Here is a 27,241-nt window from a genome sequence, read left to right as displayed (position 1 = left end):
GCTTACTTCATACCTAAAAAATCGACACTTTAAGGTTAGGGTTAATTTCACTTTCTCTCAGGCTATAGAATGTTCTAGTGGGGTCCCCCAGGGCTCAGTACTAGGGCCTCTTCTCTTCTTGATCTACATAAATGATCTTCCTCAACAGGTAACGTCAGACTTATTACTTTTCGCCGACGACGTGAAACTTTGGAGAGAGGTACGCAACCAAGACGATATACAGGGACTTCAGGAAGATCTGACTGGACTTCAAAATTGGGCAGACGATAACGGACTTACCTTTAACACTTCAAAGTGTAAAGTAGTCCATCTGCGACATGTCGCAAACTACAGTTACAACTTAGGAAACTCCTCTCTAGTATCCCAAGTCGAAAAAGATTTAGGAGTCCTGGTGCCCCATGATTTAAAGTCTTACGCTAACTGTGACAAAAATGCCTTCCGAGCAAACCTTGCACTGGTAACGTTGAAGCGCATTTTTGGACAGTTTGACGGAAGAACTTTCCATACAATCTTCAATAATTTCATCCATCCCCATTTAGAGTACGGAAACATAGTACTCTCCCCCTCACTCCAAAAGGACAAGGTCACTTCGGAGCGTATCCAACGGCGAGCCACGAAATCAGTTCGAGGACTCAAATCTAAACCTTATGAAGAGCGCCTCCATTCACTGGACCTTTGCCCATTAGAGTATAGGCGTCTTAGAGGTGATTTGTTAATGGCTTATAGTATTCTTAACACTCCTGGATATCCTCTTAAACACCTACTTAAGCTTAGTTCGAATGATAACCTAAGGGGTAACACCCAGAAACTGGAAACACAACATAGCAAGACGGAATGTAGACACAACTTCTACTCCTTAAGAGTTGTCAAAAGCTGGAATTCGCTGCCGGCCGAGCTAGTCCAAGCGACTTCTCAGGAGTCCTTCAAGAGGCAACTTGACCTATTCTTAAGGACCATGGACGGCATCATACTATGATTTACCAATTTCTTTTTCTCTTTTATTGTTAACATACCTAGGCTCCTGCCTGGAGGATTTGGTGATCCCCTGCTACTAGACACGGAAGCCTGTTAAGCGAAAGCTTCTTCTATTCCGTCCACAACCATTTGAACCATTTGACTTGCAGACCGACACGAGACCCCGCTAATTTAGGCGTTTGCGTTACTTCCCTTTCTGTACAGATACGTAAGGCATGTTTCTTGTTTACTTGATTCTTTGAGAACTGCCTGATGTTTGATAGACTGCAAACTCCTTTAATAGAAGTTTATTCCTCCCCACTATGGCATTTTCGCGTTGATTATTTCCCGAACTATTTCCGAGTTTTATTTTGATTTCGCGGGAACAGATATAGGATGAAATGAATTGCGAAAGATGGGAGTGCATCATTTTTAGTTGGCTCTCATCTGCCTGTTAAGTTGCGTTGTTTTCTATTTATTGACGGGTCTCGTCTAACAGGTTCTTAAGTATGGGTCACAGACCAGTTTGATCATGATTAACATTTTCAATTACCTCGCTCGTAATTGCTTGATTAAGTATTTATGTTTGTATCGTATAAGTTTTTAGTGAAGTTGGTAATTGATAAGTTTATCAATATGTCATCGGATTCGAGGACTGAATAGTCTGAGAGAAGTGCATAACCTATGAGTGGACGTTTTCGATGAATTTTGAACACAACCCGAACTAGTGGTCTCCTTAATTTGATCACAGTTATTTCTGGCAATAAAAAATTGTAAACGCTGACGTGGTTGCAGGTGCTGCAGTTGAATTTTCAGTCTGATTTGTTGTCCTATTAGTTTTTTTGTTATTAACTAATCCGGGGATCCTAAAGTATTTTTTAGTATTTATGGGTTGTAACTCAATAGATAAGATAATCCTTAGGGATTTTCATCCATCTTAGCCCAAAATTACACAGTAAATGTGACGGCGAGTCTAATTTGTGTACGAATCAATGGGATTTAAGGTAGCAAGTCTTGGATTCTGGCGCGAAGTTCATCAATCCATATGGGTAATTAATACATTCACATTATACCTGATGTCAGTTCGTGATTGCTTGTTAACCCAATTCGTTTGTTCATAAACACTTTCTACTAAATTACCGAAAAACCTTGAGCACATATGACCTTCCATCCTTCCGTTGTTTAAAATAGTCTATTAAGTAGTTTCGGAGCTTAAATTTTAGTTGAAATTCACAATAGTCAGGTACGACCTAAACGAAACAACCTTTGAAAGTCAATTAGTCAGAAATACGGATTTAACAGAGTTGTATATTTGTGTAATATAACAAAAATGGGACCAATTAGTGACAGAACATTTTAAACAGACTAATTAAGCTGACTGTTTATTATATTATTTATAACTATTGCTCTACGTTGTATGGAGAGATTTGAACATTTTGGATTACCGTTTTGTGATAGGAAACCGGTAGTTAAAAATCCGACATAGTAGTGCGAATGATTTTCTTTTTTCCACTCTCAAGTATGGAGCTTTTCATCTCTGTCCGTTTAGATATTTACTTTTACTGTGAACCCTTGTTTATCCAAAGTACCCTTTCCAAAAAATTCTGCCTGCAGATTTGCAAAGTATGTTAGCTTCAATTTATGTGTGTTCTTTTGTTGGCTTATCTGTCTACAGTCGTTCTTCATCTTGGGCATTGTTTTCTGTATTTACGTAAAAGCCGCGTGAGATAAAAGTGAAAGTCTAAACTATCATAACTATGCTGTAAAAATCAAGGCGCTCCTGAAAAAAATATTTCAAACACTACATACTACTGTATTATGTCTCTGTCAATTGTGTCATTTTTACATTGTTGCCAAATGTATTCCCCATGATATCTTTAATATTGAGTTCCAAGTTAATCACTAGTATTGTAAAAGTCATACTGAGTTGTTGCCATCTACAGCCTTATTTATGTGCACGGTCTCATCCTGTAACTGCTTGATATTCTCTGAGCAGATTTTTGACTGATCCTTGTTTTCTAAGCTCTAAAGTTTGTTTTAAATATTACGTTTTTGTAGATATACGGACATGTAATTAAATATGGGCCGGAAAAGTGCCACTCTTTCTTGTACACCAAGGCGTTCTACTCGACCAGTTAGGTCAACTGATGAAGTCCAAATACCTCCTGAAAATAAGAAATCGGTTAATCCAGCTAAAAAGTCAAGTCGGTCGACCACAATCAAGAAAAGTGCTTCCAGTAACAAAGATGAACATCTATCCGCTTTGAATAAGCATACAAAAAGACGTAGTAAACGAATTAGTTCAAGAGTAGAAACACAGAAATCAAGTCTTAAAGGAACATTGGGTTTGGAGAAAAAAAATGAATTGTTCGGAGACGATAAAGAGTTATTGACAGATCGCCACTTTCAAGATGAGTGTAATGACAGCGATTCAAGTGATTTCGTATCCCAGTGCTCAAGTGTTGAAAGACCTAAAAGCAAGAGAAAAGGCAATTTGCGTTTGTTTTCAGAATTCAAACCTAAGAATGTGGCTAAAAAACTGAGTAAACCATTGAGAAACGTTAATGTAGTTGAAAAATTTCAAAGTATTGTAAATAATGATTCAGACGACGAAACAGAATGGGTTGAAGTGGATGATGAGCCAACTAATGAATTAGATTTCATGCATAACCTTTTGAATTTCAGTTCAAATACTGTACCTTGCGAAGATGGAGAAAAAAAACCTACATCACTAACTGTGGCTATCCCTTTTGATAATTTCACTAAAAAACATTCTAAACAAGATCCAAAACTTCTCGAGTTACTTGCACTAAAACGCAAACTAAAAGAACATTACACATTGATACATTCAGTTCATGTGTTATGTTTTCTTGCTCATAGTCGTGTGATAAATCGAACTTGTGACAGTTCCTTATGTTGGGCTTTAGGTATTTCACTTTTGGCTAATACAAATGCAGTGTACAATCAAAAAACAAAACAGTTTATCAGATTATCATTGTGGTCAATTGAACATGTAGAAGCGTGTCTTGTTTCATTGTTGTCTTATCAAGGAATGCAATTATGTACTGAAAATAATTCATGCGGTGATTATGAATACCAGCTTGTTCGTCGTCTTTCAGAGTCGAAATCAACTGAAAGTGATTGTCTCATACTACTTGTTGCAGCTCTTCGTTCTCTTGGATTCGATGTACGAATAATCATTGGTCTTCATCCAATACCTTTATTGCCTAGTGAAACAGCGACCAAAATGCTTACGTCTAAAAGTAAAGAAATTAAAAGTTCCAATAAGAGAAAACATAATCGAAAAATCATTTCTTCAGATGAAGAAGACATATTTGATACCAATTTCGATCATCATTATTATAATGAGAATTCAAAATCCAGCATTACTCTGTTTGCTGAAGTATTTCTACCGAAATTGAATCGTTGGGTATGTATTGATCCATCATCGCCTACAGGTGTTGTGGATAAAGTGAATTTCAAACACGGATCTTTATATGTTGTCGGTGCTTGTTCTGTACGATCATCGAGTCCTGAGTTAGTATCTTATGTTGGTAGAAATCCAGTTGACCTGTCTCCTCGTTATGTTCAGGATTGGTGTGTTTCTGCTCGTACTCATCGCATTCCTGCTGAGAAGTGGAGTAGTTTTCTTGATATACAAAGTAGATTTTTTGATAAAGATGCCGTTGAATATGATGCTTTAGTTTCTAAGTTAAATACAGTCCCAACTTTTCAACGAGATAAAAAAGATAAGGATTCTATTCAAGAAAAGCTTTTATCTGAACCTCTACCTAAACGTATGCAAGACTTTAAGAATCATCCACTGTATGTTCTCCAACGCCATTTACTTAAATTTCAAGTTATTCATCCACCTGATTCGATCCCCTTGGGATATTTTCGTAATGAACCGGTTTATTCTCGTGATTGTCTTCATCTTTGTCATACCAGAGAATCATGGTTAAAAGAGGCTATGGTATGTTCACAACACTATTGTTTTCAAGAAAAATACATTCCTAGATGTTCTCGAAAATCTTTCCTTCCGCAAATCCATATTCTATCCCTCATCTTTCCTACTATTACTAACCATGTGTAATACCCTAGAATTTCTGTACTGATGTAGTTTTGCAACTTGAGTCGATGCACTTTTTCCAGATTCTACGTTCCAGATAACTATGACTAAAGAAGAATATTAATGAAAAAAGTTTCTGAAATATGACAGAAAATCGCCTCCTAAATTGTTTTACTTCTTACATACTTGATGGTTAACTGTGGAATTCCAACTCATTGGCCATGTGTACTAAGCTTTTAGCCGAACCTAGAAATATTTCTTTGCTGTTTAAACCAAATTAAATTATACTGGGTGTGATCTCGACACCTTACGATCCAAAGTCACTTGGTTATATCCCAGTGATTATCTCACAAAACTCACCCGAAAGCCAACGGGTTACATAAGGATACCAGTCAGTCAGTCTGCTACAGCGTAGGGCCAGACACATCGGTCCAAGTTGCCATACCTCATTAGCACAACAAGATGAACACCAAATCCATAGAAGTAGTTAATTCAGTGGTGGTAATATATAAAAGAAAGATTGCATGTAAGGACATAGTACAGGAAGAAAGAATTAGTTCGTAGAAAGAAAGATATGAGGCGATTTTAATCTCATAGTTTAAAGGAAGACAAAGAGTATATACACCTACGCCATTGTGATCGATTCTGAGCCATGTCACCCAGAGTCACACGGACCCCAACCAAGTAGTCTGCATCTACCAACGTGGCTCAGACTAGAAGTTAGTGACTCCAAGGACTGATGCCACGTTTTGGTTTGGCCGCCCCAATCTTTCTTCCAACCATCCCCCACCAATGGTGTCAGCATTGCGCGTCGTAATAATCGGTGTTCAGGCATACGCGACACGTGGCCCAATCATCTTAGTCAATGAAGATTTACAACCTCATCAACTGATTTACCATCATTCCCTAATACCTTGCATCTAAGCTCACTATTACTTACCCGGTGATCCTAGCAGATGCGAGCAATATTTCTAAGACCGTTGTTGCTACCTTGACGTGGTGGTCGGGCTTGCCTATCGTGCTAAACCAATCGATCTATACTGGCTGGAACAATCGTTCCTCAAGGTCCTACTATGCCAGACAGGTCAGTTGAAGAGCGATAAGACTAAAAGCAGCAAACCCAAGGTCTGAGGACGAAGTCGTGCTGCTGACTGTACAGAGGTGTTACGGCAGTAAGATGTTTCCTCCAGTACAACCAACATAATAGCGATGCTGCCTTCCCACAAGGAGGGATGGGGTTAGAAAAGGTCGACCTTAAAAATGCACACCTCCTTATCCTACGGATATCCGTCTCAGGCAGTAAGGTCTCAACAAGTACGGAGCTAACACGAAAATTACCCACAAAAGTGTCGTGTGTGACCGACCTCAAGCAGTTGTCCTTGGGTACTACGGTGATGCTCTCAGGTCACTAAGACCACCTAACCCAATTTCCTTTTCAAGTACCTCCAGAAGAACTCTTCCACAGTGTGGGCAACCGGGAAGTGATAACCGCTCTCATACTTCCAACAACACTCAAGACCACTCTATTCATAATCAAACTCCTTCGTTAAGCATAATAACCTTGGTACAATCTGAATTTCACAAACCCATGGTTGTAATTAAGTTTACTTCGTTTGTTAGTCATCAATACCCATACTTACATCTACAAAGGCGTCTAGTCATCAGTAATGTATGTCAGCCCATCATTTGCCTTAACAGGTTATGCTAAACTAGTGCAGGACTAAGTTCGTTAAAGCCCAAACTTTGAAAGACCATGATATTAACACTAACCGAAGAATTGTGTTAATATGTAACGGTTTTTTAGTTATATCGATAGTGGAAAACTGATTTGATTATAATTCACTGTCTGGAAACCATGTACCTTAGCGACTGTCTTATATCACTACATAGTTACTATTCTGTTACTTTAGATTTAAACCTTCTTTAATCGTAAGAAACTGCTAATTGATATCTCAGCTATTTTGAGTTTTGGTCCGGTTTTTCACAACTTTTTTAAGCACACTTCATTGTCGAAACGTTGTATATAAAGATTTCAAGTACCAGTAAATATTTATTCATAGGTACTCAGTGTCATATGTGGTTGCTTTATTTTCCTTTTTTGTATTTCCATTCTCAGACCGTTCGTCTTCATGAAAAACCCGCGAAAGTTGTTAAAGCTCGTTTATCTATGAAACGTAAGTTGTTACAAGGTTCCGATTCTGCACCTGCAACTGTTGAAATATTCGGTCCATGGCAAGTGGAACCGTATGTACCACCGAAAGCTGAAAGTGGTATTGTCCCACGTAATGCGCATGGAAATGTTGATTTGTTTAAACCGTGCATGCTTCCCATAGGCTGTGCACACTTATGTCTTTCTGGTATGTTCTGTATGGTTTCCTTTTTTTTTAAAATCATGTTTGATTTCATTTCAATTTGATCTTTCCATCATCAGAAGTAATACAGAATAATTTATCTACACTTTGTAGGCCTTTTTTTAAACGTATCCGAATTGCGTTATTTTGTGACTCATTTTATTTTAAAGAATGATTTCTTATGATAAAGAAGTGCTCGATACAATAGAACATTAAAAAATGTACCACAAAATGTATTAAGTAACATTAATAATGGATATATTTTTTATATCCAAATGAGTAGAAAAATTGTATTTCTGACGCTTCGTAACTTAGTGCAGGCCACTTCTTCAGAGTAAATAAATAACCGACATTAAATTAACACAAATACTATAACAAAAAGTATATACTTATTATTAACGTTTTGCTCAATGCTCAATTTATTTGAAACTATCAAGTCCAATCTTGGCATTGATACTCATGAAATAAAATTATTTTGCAAAAAGAAAAACAATTGAGAAAAAACAACAGCGTTAAAATATACAATTAAATATAGGTCATGAGTCAATTGAAGCTAGACCACCATGGAAAGCCTGGAAGCACTGGACGGCCGTTTCGTCCTAGCACGGGACTCCTTAGCAGTGCGCATCCACGACCCCGCCTTTCAAGATTCGAACCCAAGACATGTCGGTCTCGCATGTGAATTCTTAACCTCTAGACCACTGAGGTGGCATCCGACGGTGTTAATGTCTAACTTCAACCAATCCACGAAGTTGCGCCACCGTACACCATTGTCTTCAGTGAGCTGATATCACAACAGACCTGGTTGAACTCCACTGGTCACGGCTTCTCACTAGAACTCCAGGAAATGCCTCTTCAAGTCAGTCACCAGTGAGCAGATGATTATTATCAGAAGGGGTTTTGTGGAGATTTTAGAAATTTCACTGATTGAAGTCATGAATCGATTTTCCATGGTGGTCTAGCTTCAATTGACTTATGATTTCAATCAGTGAAATTTCTAAAATCTCCACAAAACCCCTTCTGAAAATTAAATATAGATCAGAACGAAAAAAAGATTTAGTTCAATCTATATGTACATGTTATTATTTATAAGAAGTATGAGCAAAAATTAATCCAGATTTGTAGTCAATAGCAGGAAAATGATGTATAGTAGAGTACTAGAATGTAACACATAAGTCGAATGACTTGTAAAAAAAATAAGATAGTAATGTATTTACTTTAAACTTAGTACTTCCTTAGAAACAATAGTTTGGATTTATAACTGGAGAATCTAATGCGAACTTATTGAGAAGAATATTCTTCGTTCATATATCTGAGGTTTTAATAGCGAAGTATCATTCAATATAGGATATAATTTCATTAGAAATACAACTAAGATTTAATTAGTTAAGAATATAACACAAAAGATCACATTTGACCATCATTCTTAACCATGCTTAATAGCATCTCTGACACGTTTGTGTACTTAGTTGATTATTTCCAAATCCAACTCCATTACAGTGAACGAGACTACTCTTATGTTTCTCTTCTTCTTCTTCTTCTTCTTCTTCTTCTTCTCTACCTCATAACTGAAGTGAGGAGTACAAGTTTGTATCGAAACTGTTCCTGGTAGAAACCTTCCAGAAGGATGAAATTACATCCAAGTTTATTCAGTTATATACCTATTAATTAAGTGATTATTAACTATCACAATTTATTAAACTAAGTAACCAGCACAAAATACAATTGAAATACATTGAAAGTCAATGAGTAGAAATCTCAAATCGATATGCGAATTTTGAGATTGATCATTGAGGATCGTCCGTTTAGAGAGTTCATTTCCGGCAAATTAGGAGCGGAATTGCTCACATCGATTATTTATGCATCCAGTCTCTTACACTCAGACTGACGTAACAACTGCAAAGAATGTTCAATAATAATATGAGCTAAAGCTGTATGCATGGTTTCTATTGGAAACTTTTGTTATAAGTTCTACGAAGTATATGTTTATTAAATAAACATCCTATTTAACTCGTAACACTTGTCTAATGTAATTCTATCTTCGATGATTGTTCAAATGTTATCTACCTTAACTGAAAGTTATTTTCGTTGTTAAAAAATGTATTATTTGTATATTTTAACATCAGGTATTCAGTATATTGCTAAAAAACTTGGAATTGATTGTGCAGAGGCTGTTGTTGGTTGGACATTTCATGGTAGTGGTTGGGCTCATCCAAATATAAAAGGTTATGTTGTCTGTAAAGAGTCTGTACCAGTTCTTATTGATGCATGGCGTACGGAACAAATGAATGCAGCAAAATTAGAGCATGAAGAACGAATAGAGCGTGCGCTAAAAAACTGGAAACGATTAGTTCGTGGACTCTTTATATGGCATCGAGTTAAAGCACAATTCGCTTTAGCTCCATTGCATAATAAACAAGCTACTATTGAAAAATACGAAAAAAACAAAACAGTAAAACATAAAGAAATGACTGGCAAAAAAGTTATTCCATTGCATCTTAAAGAAGAGGAAGAGAAAATTCTTGAATCATCAATTTCTTTAGATATCCCGGTCAAAAATGTTGAAACTGACAAAGGATGGATACGTTTAGGTACAGATGATAAAGCTCATTTATTACCCAAATTGTTGTCAATCGCCAAATCATGCCCTCCCAAACGTTGTAATCCTCCTAGAAAAAAGCGTAATGTAATTAAATATGAAGAATCTTCAAGTGAAGCATCGGGTACGGAGATACCAAGCTCAAAAGATGATTCAGCAGATGAATTTGTAGAAAAATTTGATTCTAGTGAATAGGTATGTCTCAGATTGTTTATTTTCTTTGTATTATAAAAATCCCCAATATATCCTTAGTTATCAGATTTATTCACTCGAATTTATTTAGTGAATAACAGTTAACATGAAACTCTCATATTCAAGCCTCCATCATTCACTAATGCAATCAGAAACCCTGTACTATTGGCGGATATAACCGAACAAGTATAAATTTGTACAGTTAGTTGTATAGTATAGATATTACGAGTTTAGGTTTTAATGATTTGTAAAGTTAATTTTTGTTTGTTGAAATAAAATAAAATAATACTGTCCAACAGGACTGTACAATCATACATACATTACTGCTGAGTGAGTGATAGCTGCTCACGAGACTAAATTATTTGCATAATTCTACAAATGATTTTAAAGTCAAAGATACGATCACTAGTCAGAAAAATGAGTTTTCTATGTAAGAAAATGTTATAGGCAATTGGAATCTGTTTGTTAGGTTTATTTTATTAATAGACCAAACCTTATGTGTGTAAGTGATAATAAGCGTTGATACCTAGCTAAATTGCCACTGAATTTTATTTGAAAACATTGCATTTGTCGGTCCAATTCTTTACCAACCTTAATCTCATTTTAATCACTCAATCTTGTGTTCAAATTTCATGTGAATTATAGATATGTATAACTGCGTTCACTTGTCATCACATTGGCTACTAGGCTACAGCTTACTTACGCCTGTTAACCCTCGTGTAGGAGCATAGGCCGCTCACCATCACTCCATCGAATTCTCTCCTGGCCAGTCCTTTTCAGTTGTTTCCAGTTGCTATTCATCCTACTTGTGTTTGCTTCCAATTATCGGCTCATTGTGTTCTTTGGCCTTTCTCTTTTCCGTTTTCCTTCAGGATTCCAAGCTAGGGTTTGCTCAATGATGCAGTTTGGTGATTTCTGTAATGTATTTCCTATCCACCTCCACCGCTTTTTCCTAATTTCCTCTTCAGATGGAAGTTGGTTTGTTCTCTCCGACAGTAGGCTGTTGCTGATGGTATCCGGCCAACGTAAACTGAGTGTCTTGTCTAGACAATTGTTTAAAATACTTTACCTTTAAGTTGCATATTGACTCAATGGTCTAGAGTTTAAGTGTTCGTGCGCGAGACTAAGGGTCCTGGGTTCGAGTCTCACATGTGGGATCGTGGATGCGCACTGCTGAGTAGTTTCATACTAGAACGAAACGGCCATCCAGTGCTTCCAAGTTTTCAATGATGATCTAACATTGGTCGGTTCGCGATCTTAACTCTTTATAGGTTGTTTTTTCCAAATTGTATTATTTCCGCTCTTCTGTTCAACTCTTACCACCAATATCAACCAATAATATGTAAATAAAACTATTTCTAGAGTAAAATACCTCAAACTTCACTGTCAGACATTAACAAAAACACCGTCTTATTTTAGTGGAGTTTTTTTCTCTGAGCTGGATAGTTTTCATCGTTCGTCTGAACAACATCATCAGCACAAACTTCACTCCATTCAAAAGAACGATGAAAGCTTCACGACAAAACCACCCAACTCAGAGAACAAAACTCCACTAAAATCATCCACCTAAGCTACAAGTCTTCGCCACCATCTCAACATTATTTTATTGTTATAATTTAGTTTAACAGTTTTGTTTTGAGATAACACTCTTTCGGGTTCACTTTTGTAAGCGAACAGTAACTATTGTATTCAGTATGTAACAAACAGTTCAAAGTAATATTAATAATGTTGAAATTATAGTCTTGGAAGCATTCCATACTTCATTTCTTTTTTTATCTGAAACATCATAAAATTTGTGTTATAAAACACATTATTTTTACCGTAGTTCTTTAATTTCCATTTATTTCAGGATCTGAATTATTCATTGAGTGATCAATAATTTCAAAATAGAAATTCAATTCGTTTTAATTAACTTTAAAAAGAAACACTTAAATATTTTAACAAAATATAAAATTTTTTTATGATTCATCTTTATCTTTTACACAATAACAGTACTCTCAGTTCCATTATATATAAGTACACATAACGCCTGGAGCTGTTGTCTGTTCCGAATGTGAACTATCTGGTGAGATAATTATCGGTGCAAATACTATTATTCATCCAAAAGCTCGTATATTCTCTGAAGCTGGCCCGATACATATTGGATCATATAGATATATGCATTTATATTCAATAGATCTTTATAAATTTATTTATTTTTCAAGTGAGATTTTAAACTGTACTTTCGCGCCAAATCTTTTTATTTTAATCATGTTTATTACCTTCATTTATATTCATATTTTTCTACATGTAAAATGCATTTCCACTTATATTGCATTACACATTTGATTAACATGTACTTTACGTACAAAGAAATGCATTAAAGAATTTTTTTAAGAATTTCTATTTGTAACCGTATTCTGGACTTGATATTTTATAAAGATAGTAATTAATCTGTAAATTTTGTTAGTATTATCACATTAAATATGTACAGTATTACTATTATTATTGATGATTTCTTCTTAATTACTTGTTGACTGATGATGATGATTGTGATTTGTTTAAATGTGTGTATGTCTGTTAAACTGTTTAGTATAAATCTTATAGAATACAAAATGATACTTTGAAACTGACCTGACAGCGAGACTATAATTTATGGACGACCTTTGAGCGATGCTAAAGTGACCCTGAGAGTGTTCACCTAATAACTAGGGTTATAAACCAGCGTGCGTAATTAGAATTATGATTTACAGTTATTGGTTAGAGTTGGGAATTACATTTAGAGTTTTCATCACGAACTAATATAAGCTATAATGCCAAAACTCTATTTAATCAAATGGATGAGTGAATTTCTCGCTAAATTCCGAGATCTGTTATCTTATATCTGATTGGTTCGTCAATAAATTATAGTCTCGCCGACGTGACAAATAACCTCAGTGTATGTATACTTCTTGCCGCTGAAGTCTTTGTATAATGAATCAAAAAGACGTATGTTTGTTATATACACTAAGTTATTTTTTCTTTGATAAAGATATTCACATATCTATTGACTAATGTTTATCAGCTATCTGAGTTCTATTGCGTAATGATAAAAAACGGAAACTTTTTCAGGTATCTGAGTAGTTTCCACATCTTAACAATGGTTACATTTACGGATTCGTCAAATTACCACATTTACTTTTACGTATAAAATATATTTTTCAACATATGAAAATTAAGTCAGTGAATCAATTATTAACTTATAAAATTGACGTGAATGAGATCAATGTTGAAAAAATCAAACAAACACATAGATATATGGTGTTATTCAGATCAGGAATTGACCGGAACCGACCTTAATTTTAATTGAACCTATGTTGAATACTTCTACTAATTCTTGGAGTTTTGATATATTTTTCGAACTGAATGCGTGTTTGCTTACGTTTTCGAAATAACAAAACATTTTGATTGGATAAATTTGTAAACCTACTATTTGATGTTGAAATCCTAACATAATGTTTTTCATTTATATTGAAAATCAATGCAGGTTATTCGAATTTCTTCCAGTTCGAATGCTAAGCAGGTCGTTTACTAAGTTGTGAACCGTGTTTATCGTGAGTACATTGATAAATATGGTCGCTTCACTTGGTCAAACAAAACTTATAGAAATAATTTTAAGTCTATAATATGATGTCTAATGTTCGAGTCCTGTGTGCGAGATCGTCGATGCGCACTGCTGAGGAGTCCCATACTAGGATGGAACGGACGTCCAGTGCTTCCAGGTTTTCAGTGGTGGTCTAGCTTAGACTAGATTGTGAATTAAACTGTGAAAATACTACAATCTCCACAAGTGTTTATATATCTCAATCACAAGATCTGTCAAACTAAATCATTATGGACATCATTATGGTGTACTTCTAACAAATCACTTTGTCATCATCACATCATTTTACATAGCAACTTACTGTGTTTACCTACAACAGTCCAAATATGAACTCCATTAAATTAAATCATTTATATACTACTTCTACCCTGAACTGATCGGCTTTAGTTTCTTCGTTGACACTTCAAAATCCTCAAAACTGTGAAGAATTAGTTGTTCCAAACATTCTCCGATTGATTTTGTAAATTATAAGTTGATGATGATGTGATATCTTTTATTTTGTTTTATGTAGTGTAATGAAACCGGCTTCAGGTTTTACATCTTTTCGTAGTCAAGTACGCATAACACCTGGAGCTGTTGTCTGTTCCGAATGTGAACTGTCTGGTGAGATAATTATCGGTGCAAATACTATTATTCATCCAAAAGCTCGTATAATCGCTGAAGCTGGTCCAATACATATTGGATCATTTAATTTAATTGAAGAACAGGTGGAAATTGTGAATAGAATTCCTGGTTCCATAATGAAAATTGGTGATTACAATGTGTTCGAAGTTAGTTGAACCAATGTCACACTGGTTCTCATTTATTACTATTGTTTTGTTACGAGTTTGTCTATATGTCTACTTATATTAGTATATTTCCTACTTATGTTCTACCTACTATCATTGATTTATTTTTCCCACGAATTTACGTGAAATGTACAAACGATTAGTGTAGAATTGATTCTTCATTTACTATACTTATCATATAATCCATTAACGGTTATTTTTCCCCTCTTTATATTAAGGTAGGAGCACATTGTTATGCTTTAGAAGTTGGTGATAATAATGTTTTTGAAGCGAAGTGTCATATTGGATCAAATGTTAAAATAACCCATGGTTGTGTAATTGGTGCAATGTGTTCAATGGATTCCGGTGAAACATTACCAGAATGTACTGTTGTATACAGTGACGAAGTGAGTATTATTAAAACTATCATTTTTACTATGTATATCATCTATAAATATCATCTGCATAATAATAGTAATAATGTGTATTTGCATTATAAACTATTGGGTACATATCTTCAACCATAAAGGATTTTTAATAGTTATACTCTTACAATTTCTTCGTCACATAATACATGTGCCAAGTATGTGAGATTGTTTGGTTTCTATATTTCGCTTTACGTTGGTAGCTTCTAGTGTTATTATGTCTCATTTTACCAAGAAGAGTATGCAAGTGAAGGTTATAATGTTATAATATAACTCAATTACCAAGTACAGATTCTTGTGCTTAGCTTTAAATCATATTTCGTATGTGACGGTTGGTGATACTACATCACTACTACATGTTCCATCTGCTCTTCTAGTTAGTTGGACATCTAGAAATGATATGCTATTGTTCTGTTCTTCCTCTAGTGTAAAAGTAACTGATGCATGAATGTTATTAAATATATTAAGAAAATTCTCCTTGTCATGTTCTTTTTCTAATATTATGAAAGTATCATCTATATAGTGACAAATAAGATGTTAGATGGCTAATTCTGCCTTTAAGTGGTCCATTTTACTGTTCAGCGAGTTATATGGGGCGTACAATTCGGCAAGCTCATCATCGTATAACAGAACACCATCCGTTGTAGTTTAGCAAAGGCCAAGTAAGAGTGATTAAGAGTTCTATTCTCGCTCACCTGGTGGACACAGGTCATCAAGTTGAACTGAATAAAACTTTTAAGGTTATCCACCATATTCCATGAAATTTACTGCATGGTTTACGAGTTCGTCTTTTGCGTATTACTGAAGCCATCGCAATCCATGTTCACAAACCAAACCTTTGCATCCGAAAGAAGTTTGTACAACCACTCTCGCTAGCTTAGTCATCAGTATAGGGGAGTTTGTATCAGAACATTGATAAACTAATTTCGTATTTCTTCCATTTTTTGTATTTTACTTATTCTCAACATTCGTCTCTTGATTTTTACATAACTCTATAGTACTGACCATTCATCAAAATATTTTGTTAATTCCTTCTTCTGTCTTTACATATTATGCATCGTAGCAACTGCTCGACGTTCGAATAATTACTTCCAATTACTCAATGTTAGTTTATAATCGATACGCCATTATATAATTATTACATAACGTATCCACTCGATGAGTATTATATATATTAGTGTAGAGCCATGATGAAAAGCTAATTGAAAAGAAATTTTTTTCCTCGATTGGTTCATTCTTTATTTACCAAATGTCAAAATGGGAATTTTCACTATATTAAAAATATGTTCAGATCACCCAATTTTATGTAAACCAAGTGTTTTAGTAGAAAGTGGCTAGTCCTAGGAAAGAAAAGAGAAACACAAGTTCAGATACAGCGAACGACAATGTTTTGGAGTCCCAGAGTGAACATCAACTCTAGGATGCATGTACATTTTGCGAATGAGTCCTAAATTAACCGAAACGTGCGTCCTGGGTTCCACTACTTCTCTTCTTAGAAGGGTTCTAAATCTAAAAATCAGTCATTATATGTTGTATGATCATTCACTAAACAATCTGTCCGTCATTGCTGATTACAATAACCTGACAAAATAAAATATCCCTCTGACCCAATTACATTCAGTTCAGCGCGTCATTCATCCTGATTTTGATCAGTGATTACACAACTTCCTTTTTTGTACCCAGTCGAAAGCAATCGGTTTAACTATATTTTATACATACGTATTTGATTTTATCATTTTCTTCACTCAACATTTTTCTTCTGATACTTGTCTATAAGATCCTATGTGAATAGTGTTTACTTTCATAAAGTGATGATTTACTTAGTGAAGCGTTGAATATCAGGCCGCTCAAGACAGCCGTTTCACTCTTGTTTGGAATTCCTCACTAAGCTTGAGTATTTCAGATTCCGTTCAATGTAAGACAGTAAGTGAGTACTGTTGAGCGGGTTAACAGTATATCTCCCTTTACCAGTGTGTAGGTAATGTCTCATCCTTTTGATGGCGAATACTTCAACAATTCAGAGTACATTATTTTATGATGATTACGAAATTACTTATTCTTCAACCTAATTGTTTGTCACTCTTCGTAGAACATTTGCCTCACTATATTGTACAAATGAATCCAGTTGGATTTACTTTGATCATTTTTACATTTATATGTTCTGTTCTTGATGTATTATTAAAATTAATGAAAAGAAGTAAATATTTTTATAACACAAATATCATTTAAGTTACCAGTTGGAAACCTGTTCCACCCAACTCGGTTTAAACAACTGAACGATATCATTAATACCGCATAAAAAAGGTGTGGTCCATAGTCGAACACATAAACTTTTACATAGTTACGAAGTTAATTCACAACAAAACTTGAAAAAGTCAAACTTAATAATTATCTTAAATTTAACCATCGCGATAACAAATTGTATTCGAAACATTATTCAGTAAATATTATTGTTTCTCTTCAACTGATCGTTGAGTAGTAACCAACCGATTGTAAATATATCACTCCTATAGGGTGTCGATCGTTTCTCGAATAGCTTAGTAGTAATGTTGAAAGCTATGAAAACTGGGTTTAAAACCACCAAGAGGCATTAATTTCCTGAGGACTGCAGATACGCCTTACCATTGAGTACCAACTAGCACGAGAACTAAGTTTAAGGTTCCTTGCCGACTACTTTCATACATTTAACGTTATTATTTCTTTGTTTAACATATTTAACGAAGATAGAACTACACTATCATGTGGTCTACATTCATTTTTCCTACATTAATGCGAATCACTAAATAGCATTGTAGGAAATTGTTTCAAAGCCATAGAGCAGCGTTTTAGCTAATAGACATTAACGACAACACCAGTCAGTCATCAACGTGGACTCGAGTACAAGTGTCCGTGTATATCTGTCCAAATGACCGCACCTCAGATCAACAAAGTAAACGAAAACGAACAAAATGAAAAGTATAGAATGAAAAATTATATCGAAATGAAGGAGGATCTAAATATCCTAAACAACATTCAAAACGATTCGATCGCAAGATGGAACTGTAAGAGTAACACATCTTTATGACACCAAATTGTTTAATAATAAATCTAGTAAGTCACTGATTAAATAGATTAGGGAAAATACAAATTTTCCGTTGGTTTTTGATGTGATGGAGTAAAAAGATGACATTATTTGACTCAGTGTTTTTTGCATTAATTCATTAGAATTTTGGCCGTGGTGACAGGGACCAACTTTGTTCAGTGTGGTATTTTGAGGTCAATATTCTCGTGTATCAATTTAGTGTTAACTTTGTTCTAGATAACAATTGTGAACTGTCGTTCAGTGTAACAATTTTATTCTCTGTATTAATTCAGACGAGCTGTATTAACACTAACTCCATGCAATACTATTGAATGTATGTGAACTTTGGTATATAAATGATTTTAATATGGTTTAAGGATGATATGATTTTGGGACTTTTTTGGAGACGTGTTTTGCTAAGTCAATATATCTAAATTGCACCAGTCTTTCATATTTTCACTTTTCATCCTGGGAATTATAGTTAGTTCCCGTTTTCCAGTGTTGGCACTCGGATCGAGAAATTTCAGTGGTTCCCGATTGTCAAATAAAAACGGTAAGGATGCAGATTCAACAGAGTCGATACGCACATAACAACAACGACTCTGCAGATGTAACAGTCGACTGTACATTAGTGCTAATGGAGCCAATTTTACAGTTATAACAATTTGTTGTTTCTGAAATAAGCCTACATATTTATATACTTTAAGTGTTTTTTTTTTAGAAATATATTTCTATTTGTCTTAATTTCCTTTAGGGTCATCGTCGTATTGCAACTGAACGTCCAGCTGCACAAACATTACAATTAGATTTTCTAACAAAAATTCTACCAAATTATCATCATTTAATGAAAGCTAGTCGAACTTCCACACCAAAACCAACTGAAAAACAATAACATATCCTACATTTGTTTGTTTGTTTCTTTCTTATCTCTTGTAACTGACTTATTTGAAACGTTATACAAAATAGGTGGAATGTTTAATAAATATAATCTCCTTTTAAACTTATTTGTTAATTTTGAAATGGTATCTGTTTTCTTGCCAATATACACTGAACTGTGTTATTGATGGTGTAAAGCAATAAATCTGTACAAATAAATATTAATATTGTTTAGTTGTTGTTGTGTTTTTTTGGTATATTTTTGGTTACTTAATCAATAAACAAATAAATAAATAATTCATATCAGAAGGATTTTTGTGAATATTATAGTAGTTTCAGTGGTTGAGATCATGAGTCAACTGAAGCTAGACCACCATAGAAAACCTGGAAGTGCTGGACGGCCGTTTCGTCCTATTAAGGTTCGAATCTCACGAGGTGGGATCGTGGATGCGCACCATTGAGGAGTCCCACAACAGGACGAAATGGTCATCCAGTGCTCCCAGGTTTTTCATGATGGTCTAGCTTCAATTGACATATGATCTGAACCATTGAAATAAATAATCCACACATTTTGTTATTTGTCTTTTCTTTTTACTAATTTAAAATTATTTAGTGTTCAGTGAAATGCAATTATTGAACTATAGATATTTCATTGTCGAATAGAAAGATTTAGATTAGCATAGTTAGTGTGGTAGTTTACATTACCGACTAGTCTATTGAATGAATGAATAAAACTTTTTTCCTTCTTTATTTCAAAGCCCGTGAAAAGATATTCCATGCACAAATTAGTTCTTGTATAATGAAGAATTGTCATTCTTCATTTCCCTTAAGTAACTGGAAGCTGACTAATTAATGCACTTAATAAACCAAACGACTTGAATTCATGGTTCTTGTCTGATAAAAAAAACTAATTTCGGCAAGAAGAAAAGGGTGTTGCTCTAATTACATCCAGCTAATATATAATGGTTATAGAATTTTTAGCATTTATGTACAGTAGTATATAAATTTTTTGTTGCTCTTATTGATTTTGTTATTCCGTCGAATCTAGTACCCGTTCGTATTTCTCCTACTATGCTTTAAATGCAATTGATGGAATGGTATTAGTTTATTTGTGAGATATTTTTGTCATATTAAACATTGTTCGTTACTTACTCTATGGCGTTTTGTAGAGACTGTTAGGTTTCCTAGATTGCTTCACGAACTTATCAAAGTTAGACATCCATCGGAAATCTGGGAGCGTTGGTCAACTGTTTCGTCCCACTATGGGACTCCTCGGTATCGCGCCTCTATAACACCATCGGAAGTTAAACCCAAACCTTTGAGTCTCTCGGTGATTGACTGGTCTCTAAACCACTGAAACGAGAGACCTGAAGATGATGAGCTTAATCTTCGATGAAGTCGCAGACGTACACCACTGAGGAGCTCCATAATAGGACGAAACCGCTGTCCAGTGTTTCTTGGTTTTCAATAGATGTTTAGTTTGTGGCTACATTCATTAGTTTCATTATTAAGGTTTCGAATGCTTTTGTCAAACCACAGGTTTTTTAATTTTTGTATATCAAAAAAATATTTAGATACTCATATAAAACGTAATGAATACTCGACTCATACCAGATGAAACTATATCAGCTTTACCTGGAGAAAGTGGAAGTATTGCTGAAGCAATTGGACCCGTTGAAGGATTAGCACAACCATCCTCAGGAGAAACGGTAGATCGGCGTAATGCAATCGCTTTAACTGCAGCTTTCAATTTCACTGGTACAACACCATCAGCTAATGGCGCAACCATGCAAGAATACTTTGTACAAGTTAGTATTTCTTTAGCAATTTTTCAAAGTTCTTTTTTAGTGTAACATTTTAGGATCAATTACTAACTTATTAGGTATAAGGACATATATCGAACTCGTAATTACAGTGATCATTCAGTAGAAACAAAACAATCATAAAGCGAAGACCAGTAGATGTTTTCAGTGATAGACAAGGTTGTCAAGCATTAAACAAATATATAGGAGAGGAGTCCTGCGTCGCGAGGCGGGATCATGGATTCGCACTGCTGAGGATTCCCATACTAGGACGAAACGGTCATCCAGTGCTTCCAGGTTTTCCATGGTGGTCCAGCTTTAATTGACATAAATTCAACTGCGACTTTTCAATACCTTAATTAAGTTGTCTCTACATAATGAGAAGACAATACTACTAATTAATTATTTATTCCGCAAGCTGAACAAATGTGAAGAAATACTTAGCTTTTGTTATTTTCTTATACAATGACCTGTTTTATAGCTAATATATTCTTCTAAAATGCATATGCACTAATCCCGATGTTTGAGAGAGGTTATATATTACATAACTATACAAATTTCATAAATAAATCAAACTTTTTATCCTTTTTTTTCAATCTCAATGTTCAATAGACAGTGGTTTCATCTCCTATTCAACATGAATTATTATTGAATCGATTGAATGGTTTATGCCGTGAACGGACAGATTTCTGTGATCAAGAAACTATATTCGAAATAGGAAGTGATAATCGAACTGATACAAATAACCTTATAGGTATGAACAGATCATCTGGAAATACATCCGCTGCCGTTGGCGTCTTAGCTGCCACTGCATCAGGTAGTGCAACTGTCACTATACGTGTTCGTCGAAGTCTTTTAAGTAGAGTAAATAAACCTGGTCGAGAATTTTCTGTTCTACGATATTTAGGAGCCGTAGAAACTGATAAAATAGTAAGTTTATATATATCAGTGAAAATATCTACTATGCAATTGAATATCGGATTTTCGGTCGTGCTTAAACTAAATTACATAACATACCTACTCTTAAGGTAAATTGTTTGTTAAGGTACATGATGTCGTTCATTGTGTAATTAAGACTGTTTAGTAAAGCTAGATAATGCTCTCCCAATCTTACTTTCACTCGAAATCTTAACTCTAAGTTCCACAGGTTTGTAAACTGGAAGATAGTAAGGTATTGCATTATAGCCGATGTCATTTCGTGTTAAAAATACTGATCTTAATTTGTAAACCTAGCTCGAAAGTTCAGTTTAACTCTTAACCTTTTATCCATTACAACGGATGGTGTGATTACCCAACTCACAACATTAACCCGACTCCCAGTACGTATACGTGTAAACATGTCCTTTTTTCTGTACTACAACGGAAAATTTAACTTGTATGCGTTAATTATTACTATGAAAGCCGTTATTCCATTACTTTGTATTGTTAGTAGTTTTATAACTAAGTAGCATTTCCTGATTGGCTAATAGGTCTCCCAAGGTCTTCAGTATAATATGTGATCGTTAATGGGCACTACTAAAGAGTCCTAAACTAGGATAAATCAGCTGTTATGTACATCCGGGTATTGAGTGATACATCAGCCGATAACATAACCATTTAAAGACTAATCTTCATATGTCTGTCAACCATATGATATTATTACGTTGAAGTGTGTAGGAATAGCGTAATTAAAGTTTTTATCGGAAAAACTACTTAAGAAGGAATACAAAAATTTCCTTGAACAACCGATGATTAACAGTCGTCGGTTTGCAAAAATAATTTAACGTCTCCGGTCAACTGTATCCTCTACATACAGATGACTAGGATAAGTATAGTTCCGCAGCATTTGAACAGATGACACAGAATAATAATTGGTCATATGCACATATGCGTACCGTATATGCTTCGATTTCATTCTCCACGTTTTTTTTTACCGTAGTTAGTTCTAGTACTTATAAGTCTACCTGTTGTCATGTACACTCAGGTTGTAAGTAAAGTTATGTCTGGTTAAAAAGAAAACACTATCAGGACTTTTGATTAAGCTATTCTGCTTGTATGGAATTTCAATCTATTGATTACATGTCGTTTTGTAATTGTTTATTTAGACCTGCCGTATCATTGTATGCGCATATTATTACAAACATGTGTGCTGATTGATAGTTGAAACTAGTTTTTTTCTAATTAGGCTCAAATATTGACTAGCTATTGGGTAATCAGTATTGAATAATTATTAACCCCTGTCCCAACTTTTTCAGTTGCTTTACGTCGATTAACCTCAACACTGTCTCCTTAAATTATTATTCTTTGTAACTGATGAATGTCGACTACCGTTCTCATCTATAAGCTTTTGTTTTCATCATGAGGACTTTAAAACTAATGTTTGGCTATACATTCACTAAATAGACCTTTGGTTCTTTTCTGTTACTTTACGAGTCAATTGTGTGTGGACATAATCCTAGCAAAGCTTGGTATTGCGTGATGGCTAAGTAGGTTAACATCTGAGGTTATTTTAAATAAGAGAAATGGAAATGTGACCGTTTTATTGTTACGAACTGAGAGTATTTTGATGTGCCTTGAGCTTTGTCACATCATTTTGTTTATTGCTAAGCATGCTACTTATCTCATTAGATCATTTTAAAAAATTAAACACAGATGGATAGAGGATAGCAGTGGAATTCAGGACGTGTGTTTCATCCTATTCGAGCTTCAGACGGATGCACCTGCCTCCCGCAGTTGATGTTCACTCTGGGACTCGAACCCAGTACCAACCGATTCAAAATTCATCGCAATCTCACTGTTAGCCACAATCTATTTCTGCTTTAATTATTTTTAACGTAACGGTAATATCAAGTCACTTCGCACAGGATGCTTATTTACCCGAAGAGACTGATCAATTGCTGTTCTAAACATCAATGGGAAGATACAAACAACCAACACATATGGATTAAAAGAGTTAATCTTTTGTGACAACTAACAAATACATATAACATAATGAGATTCACTAGCTTCTGCCATTTACATTCTATCGACCTCTTCTCAGACAACATCGTTTATTATTGATCAAAAGTACTTTTATACTTTATTATTTTGTAATGGTATTGCATGTTTTTGTATTATTCTTTCCGATATCACTTCTCTGCCATTTTTAATTATGATTCCAGATTTTACGACGTAGTTGTCTTGAAATGCCGGTTACTGGACCAATCGTTAGTTTTCTATATGATTTGGGATTTGACTATGAATCTACGTTTGTTGCTGAAGGTCAAGAATTTATTCGTGGACGTGTGAAAGTTTTAGTTTATACAGTTAATGAAATAACCAGCTTTCAAAGTATTGCAACTTCAAACGCTATGGGATTTGGTTTCGATGGACAGGTTAGTTGGTTTTTTATTATTATGTAATCAAAGATTGATGTTCTCATAAAAGTAAGTGTTTCTTATTATTTCGTTATGCATAAACTCTTAACTGTTTTCATATTAAAATGTTATATGTATAATGTAAACTTGTTAGCCTTTTAACTTCCAATCTAAATGAGACTTCATATGACAGTGTACTTATGATAAAGAATGAAAACCTGTTAAGATCTGTATTTCTGTGTTAATTGTTAACTTTTCTAAATTACACTTACCTTTAAATTTTGTTACAAAGTTGTAGCTTCTAATTCTAACTGCGTTCTAACCCTCACATAATATTAGGGAAATGCTGTTTCAGTGCGATTATAATTTATGGACGACCTTTGAGCGACGCTGAAGTGACTTAAGTGGACACCTACTGAATATGACTAAATGAGGGTTATAAAGCAGTTAGAATTCTCATTCACAGTTGATGGTTAGGGTTAAAAATTAGATTTAGGGTTTTCATCACGAATCGACATAAGTTATAATGCCAAAACTCTATTTAGTCAAATGTATGGATGGATTTCGCGCAAAACTTTATGACTCGTTATCTTATATCTGTTTGGTTCGTCCATAAATTATAGTCTCACCGCTGTTTCATTAAGAATGAATATTTTTAACAATTGAATTCACAAGTCAACCTAAGCTAGACCACCATTGAAAACTTGCAAGCACTGGAAGGCCGTTTCATCCCAGTATGAACCTCCTCAGCAGTGCGTATCTATAATCCTGCCCGCGGAACTCGAACTCAGGACCCTCATTCTCCCACGCAAATGCTTAACATCTAGACTACTGAACCGGCATCTAATTAAGGTTTTGCTAATTATTTTTATGTAATATTTCAACAGGTTAACTTAATTGACCTTAACGCTCAAACGAAAATCGGTTCAAACTCAATTATCATTTTAGTTGATTTTAAAATACTCAAAATCTGATTGAATAAATCTTAATTATCTTGTGCCTCGGAGTTTGTTATCATAGTCTTTTAAAATTGCGTTTACCAGAGTATCAATTAAAACTTTCTCATATTGTTAAGTAAATAAGGATTACTATATTAATCAGATAAGTTTGCCACCTTTGATTGAACAATTTCATTGTATTAGATTTAAAGTCAGTCAGTTACAACGTAGAACCAGGCACATATATGCCATACCTCATTAGCACAGAAAGACGAACACCGGATTCATAGAAGCAGTTAACTCAATGTAATATATAAAAGAAAGATTCTATGTAAGGATATAGTACAGAAAGAAAGAATTAGTTCGTAGAAAGACAGATATGGAGCGATTTTAGTTTCATAGTATAAGGGAACATAGAGAGTGTATACATGTTTATATAATTAATAAATATATAAACGAATTACTGATAGATTTTTTGACTGAACGCCTGAATCGGTTTCCTAAGCTAAATCTACACGACAATTTGAACACGAAAGAAAAGGCGCGAAATCTATGAAAGACACGTTACTCCAAGGTTAGTTTATGTACAGAAAATTGAGGGTATTTATAGCAGTTCGGATGGCCTTGGGCTTCAGAACCCTGCTAAACATGGTAGCAAGACAAAAATGTGACACGTGACCCTTCACTCTCTAGATGTTTCTGAGAAACCTCTATTCAATGCTGATTGAATAAAATGTTTCACAGGGTTTTCCAGGCCGTTTTGGGGTTTTCTCTAGGAATTTTCTGGATCTCCCCAACGATTACTATCCAATATACTTCCATGCTGTTAGGACTTATATCTGTTCAATAGTTCTTATTAGAAACATTATTATAACTGGATATTCTCATTACCTTTTATACCGTGATAAATATTAACGATAAGAAGCTCTAATATATATATATATATCAATTAACTTTAGGGATTAGCACCCAAAGATTGGCGACGTTTATGTTCTCGTAGTTGGATGGTAGAGATCAGTGTAGTTGGCAGTCCTGCTGATGATCATTTACAAGAAGAAATTACAGATTTTGTTGAACTACTTCATCCAATTATTGTACCAACAAAACTTGATAGCAATTTGTTTACTCGTAAATGTTGATAATTTTGTGTGCTTTTCTTTTATCTACTTTTTATCGGGTTTTGTATAAATCGTTCATATTCTTTTTTTTAAATTGCATTCATGTATGTAAAAATACAGAGTTTATTGATATGTACAAAAAACACTTTTACACAAGTTGAATTACATCAAAAGACTGACAATAATAAGTAAATTGCATAAGGGTGTGGGAAGCCTTTATTCTATGCAAGGATGATAGTGTATCTGGTCAACCACAACAAAGTGCTCGTTCTGGATTTTGCTACTGGCCACTACAAAATATCAGTGATGACAGCTGAGTCATTTACAGAAATGAAGGAGAAAAAGTGGTTGTGTGTCAAGCATTAGGTTTCATTTAACCAAACTTGAAAAAAGCACAATGGCAATATTTTGAATTGTCAACTTGTAAGGACTGTGTTGTATGCTACTTGCATTAATAGATATGAGTAGTATGTAGTCGCAATCGAAGCCCCCGAATACCCTGGTACGGCTGAGTGGGGAGAGTCCGCTCTCCCTCTCCAAATGCTCCCATATGGCCACGCGCATATAGCCTCTGCCAGGGAAGTCCTACTCACTGCCTCCTCGTGGCGGGGGTCTTGTTTACGAAAATGAGAGGACGAAAAGCGAATGTCCGGCGCTCTAACCGGGCCGGTGGACACGGTGATTCCACCTAGGGGAGTTGGGAAACCCTGATTCCAAACCAATGGTGCACATGGGCTCCAGTATCCTGAAGGAACAAATGGCATATGGACCAATCGTTGATCACCGGCTACCATGGGATTGCATCTCCTTACGATGCTAAACTGCCCTGTGGATCAGACCTTTAGGTCGAAGGCTCTGAGTGTGACCCCCCAAGAAAACCGCCTGCTTCGGTTTGGGCACTCAGGCAGTATCACAGCCCTCACACATATCAAATGGGATTTGTGTGGCGCATATGTATTTGGTGCCTCCTTGTACGAATATGTGTGCTAAAATAAAGAATAAATAAAATAAGTCGCAACCGGATGTGTAATGCCTGTCTGCAGAAGTCTGCAATGTGGAGAGAAGGAAAGCATTCTGACAGCGTCGAAATAACAACGAAATTAGAGTATTAATGGAATATGTAAAAGACAAT

At 35.0% G+C, this 27,241-nt stretch overlaps 1 protein-coding gene across 2 annotated transcripts; it reads left to right on the top strand.

Moving 5' to 3' along the window:
* Positions 1-1,078: 1,078 nt before the first annotated feature.
* On the top strand, positions 1,079-26,445 carry MED18 (Mediator of RNA polymerase II transcription subunit 18). Of its 2 annotated transcripts, none has more exons than XM_051210265.1 (10): positions 1,079-1,183; positions 3,013-4,927; positions 7,140-7,380; positions 9,501-10,168; positions 12,015-14,557; positions 14,794-14,961; positions 18,795-20,724; positions 21,331-21,648; positions 23,859-24,071; positions 25,951-26,445. In XM_051210265.1, the coding sequence occupies exons 7-10, from the start codon at positions 20,509-20,511 to the stop codon at positions 26,128-26,130; spliced, it is 927 nt and encodes a 308-aa protein (XP_051070238.1). In that variant the 5' UTR covers positions 1,079-1,183; positions 3,013-4,927; positions 7,140-7,380; positions 9,501-10,168; positions 12,015-14,557; positions 14,794-14,961; positions 18,795-20,508; the 3' UTR covers positions 26,131-26,445. Both variants share the same exon structure in this region, with proteins under 2 accessions (XP_051070238.1, XP_051070237.1).
* Positions 26,446-27,241: the final 796 nt, after the last annotated feature.

Source organism: Schistosoma haematobium, chromosome ZW (genome assembly GCF_000699445.3).
Source record: "Schistosoma haematobium chromosome ZW, whole genome shotgun sequence".
NCBI classification, from domain to species: domain Eukaryota; kingdom Metazoa; phylum Platyhelminthes; class Trematoda; order Strigeidida; family Schistosomatidae; genus Schistosoma; species Schistosoma haematobium.
The sequence above is the reverse complement of the archived record's forward strand: the minus strand, read 5'-3'. Positions and strand labels throughout refer to the sequence as shown.

Excerpts from the sequence above, each read along its gene's own strand:
- MED18 (XM_051210264.1), top strand. The coding sequence starts at position 3,035 with ATGGGCCGGAAAAGTGCCACTCTTTCTTGTACACCAAGGCGTTCTACT. Across the intron at positions 4,928-7,139 it reads CATGGTTAAAAGAGGCTATG|ACCGTTCGTCTTCATGAAAA; the intron begins GTATGTTCACAA and ends TTCCATTCTCAG. Across the intron at positions 7,381-9,500 it reads TGCACACTTATGTCTTTCTG|GTATTCAGTATATTGCTAAA; the intron begins GTATGTTCTGTA and ends TTTTAACATCAG.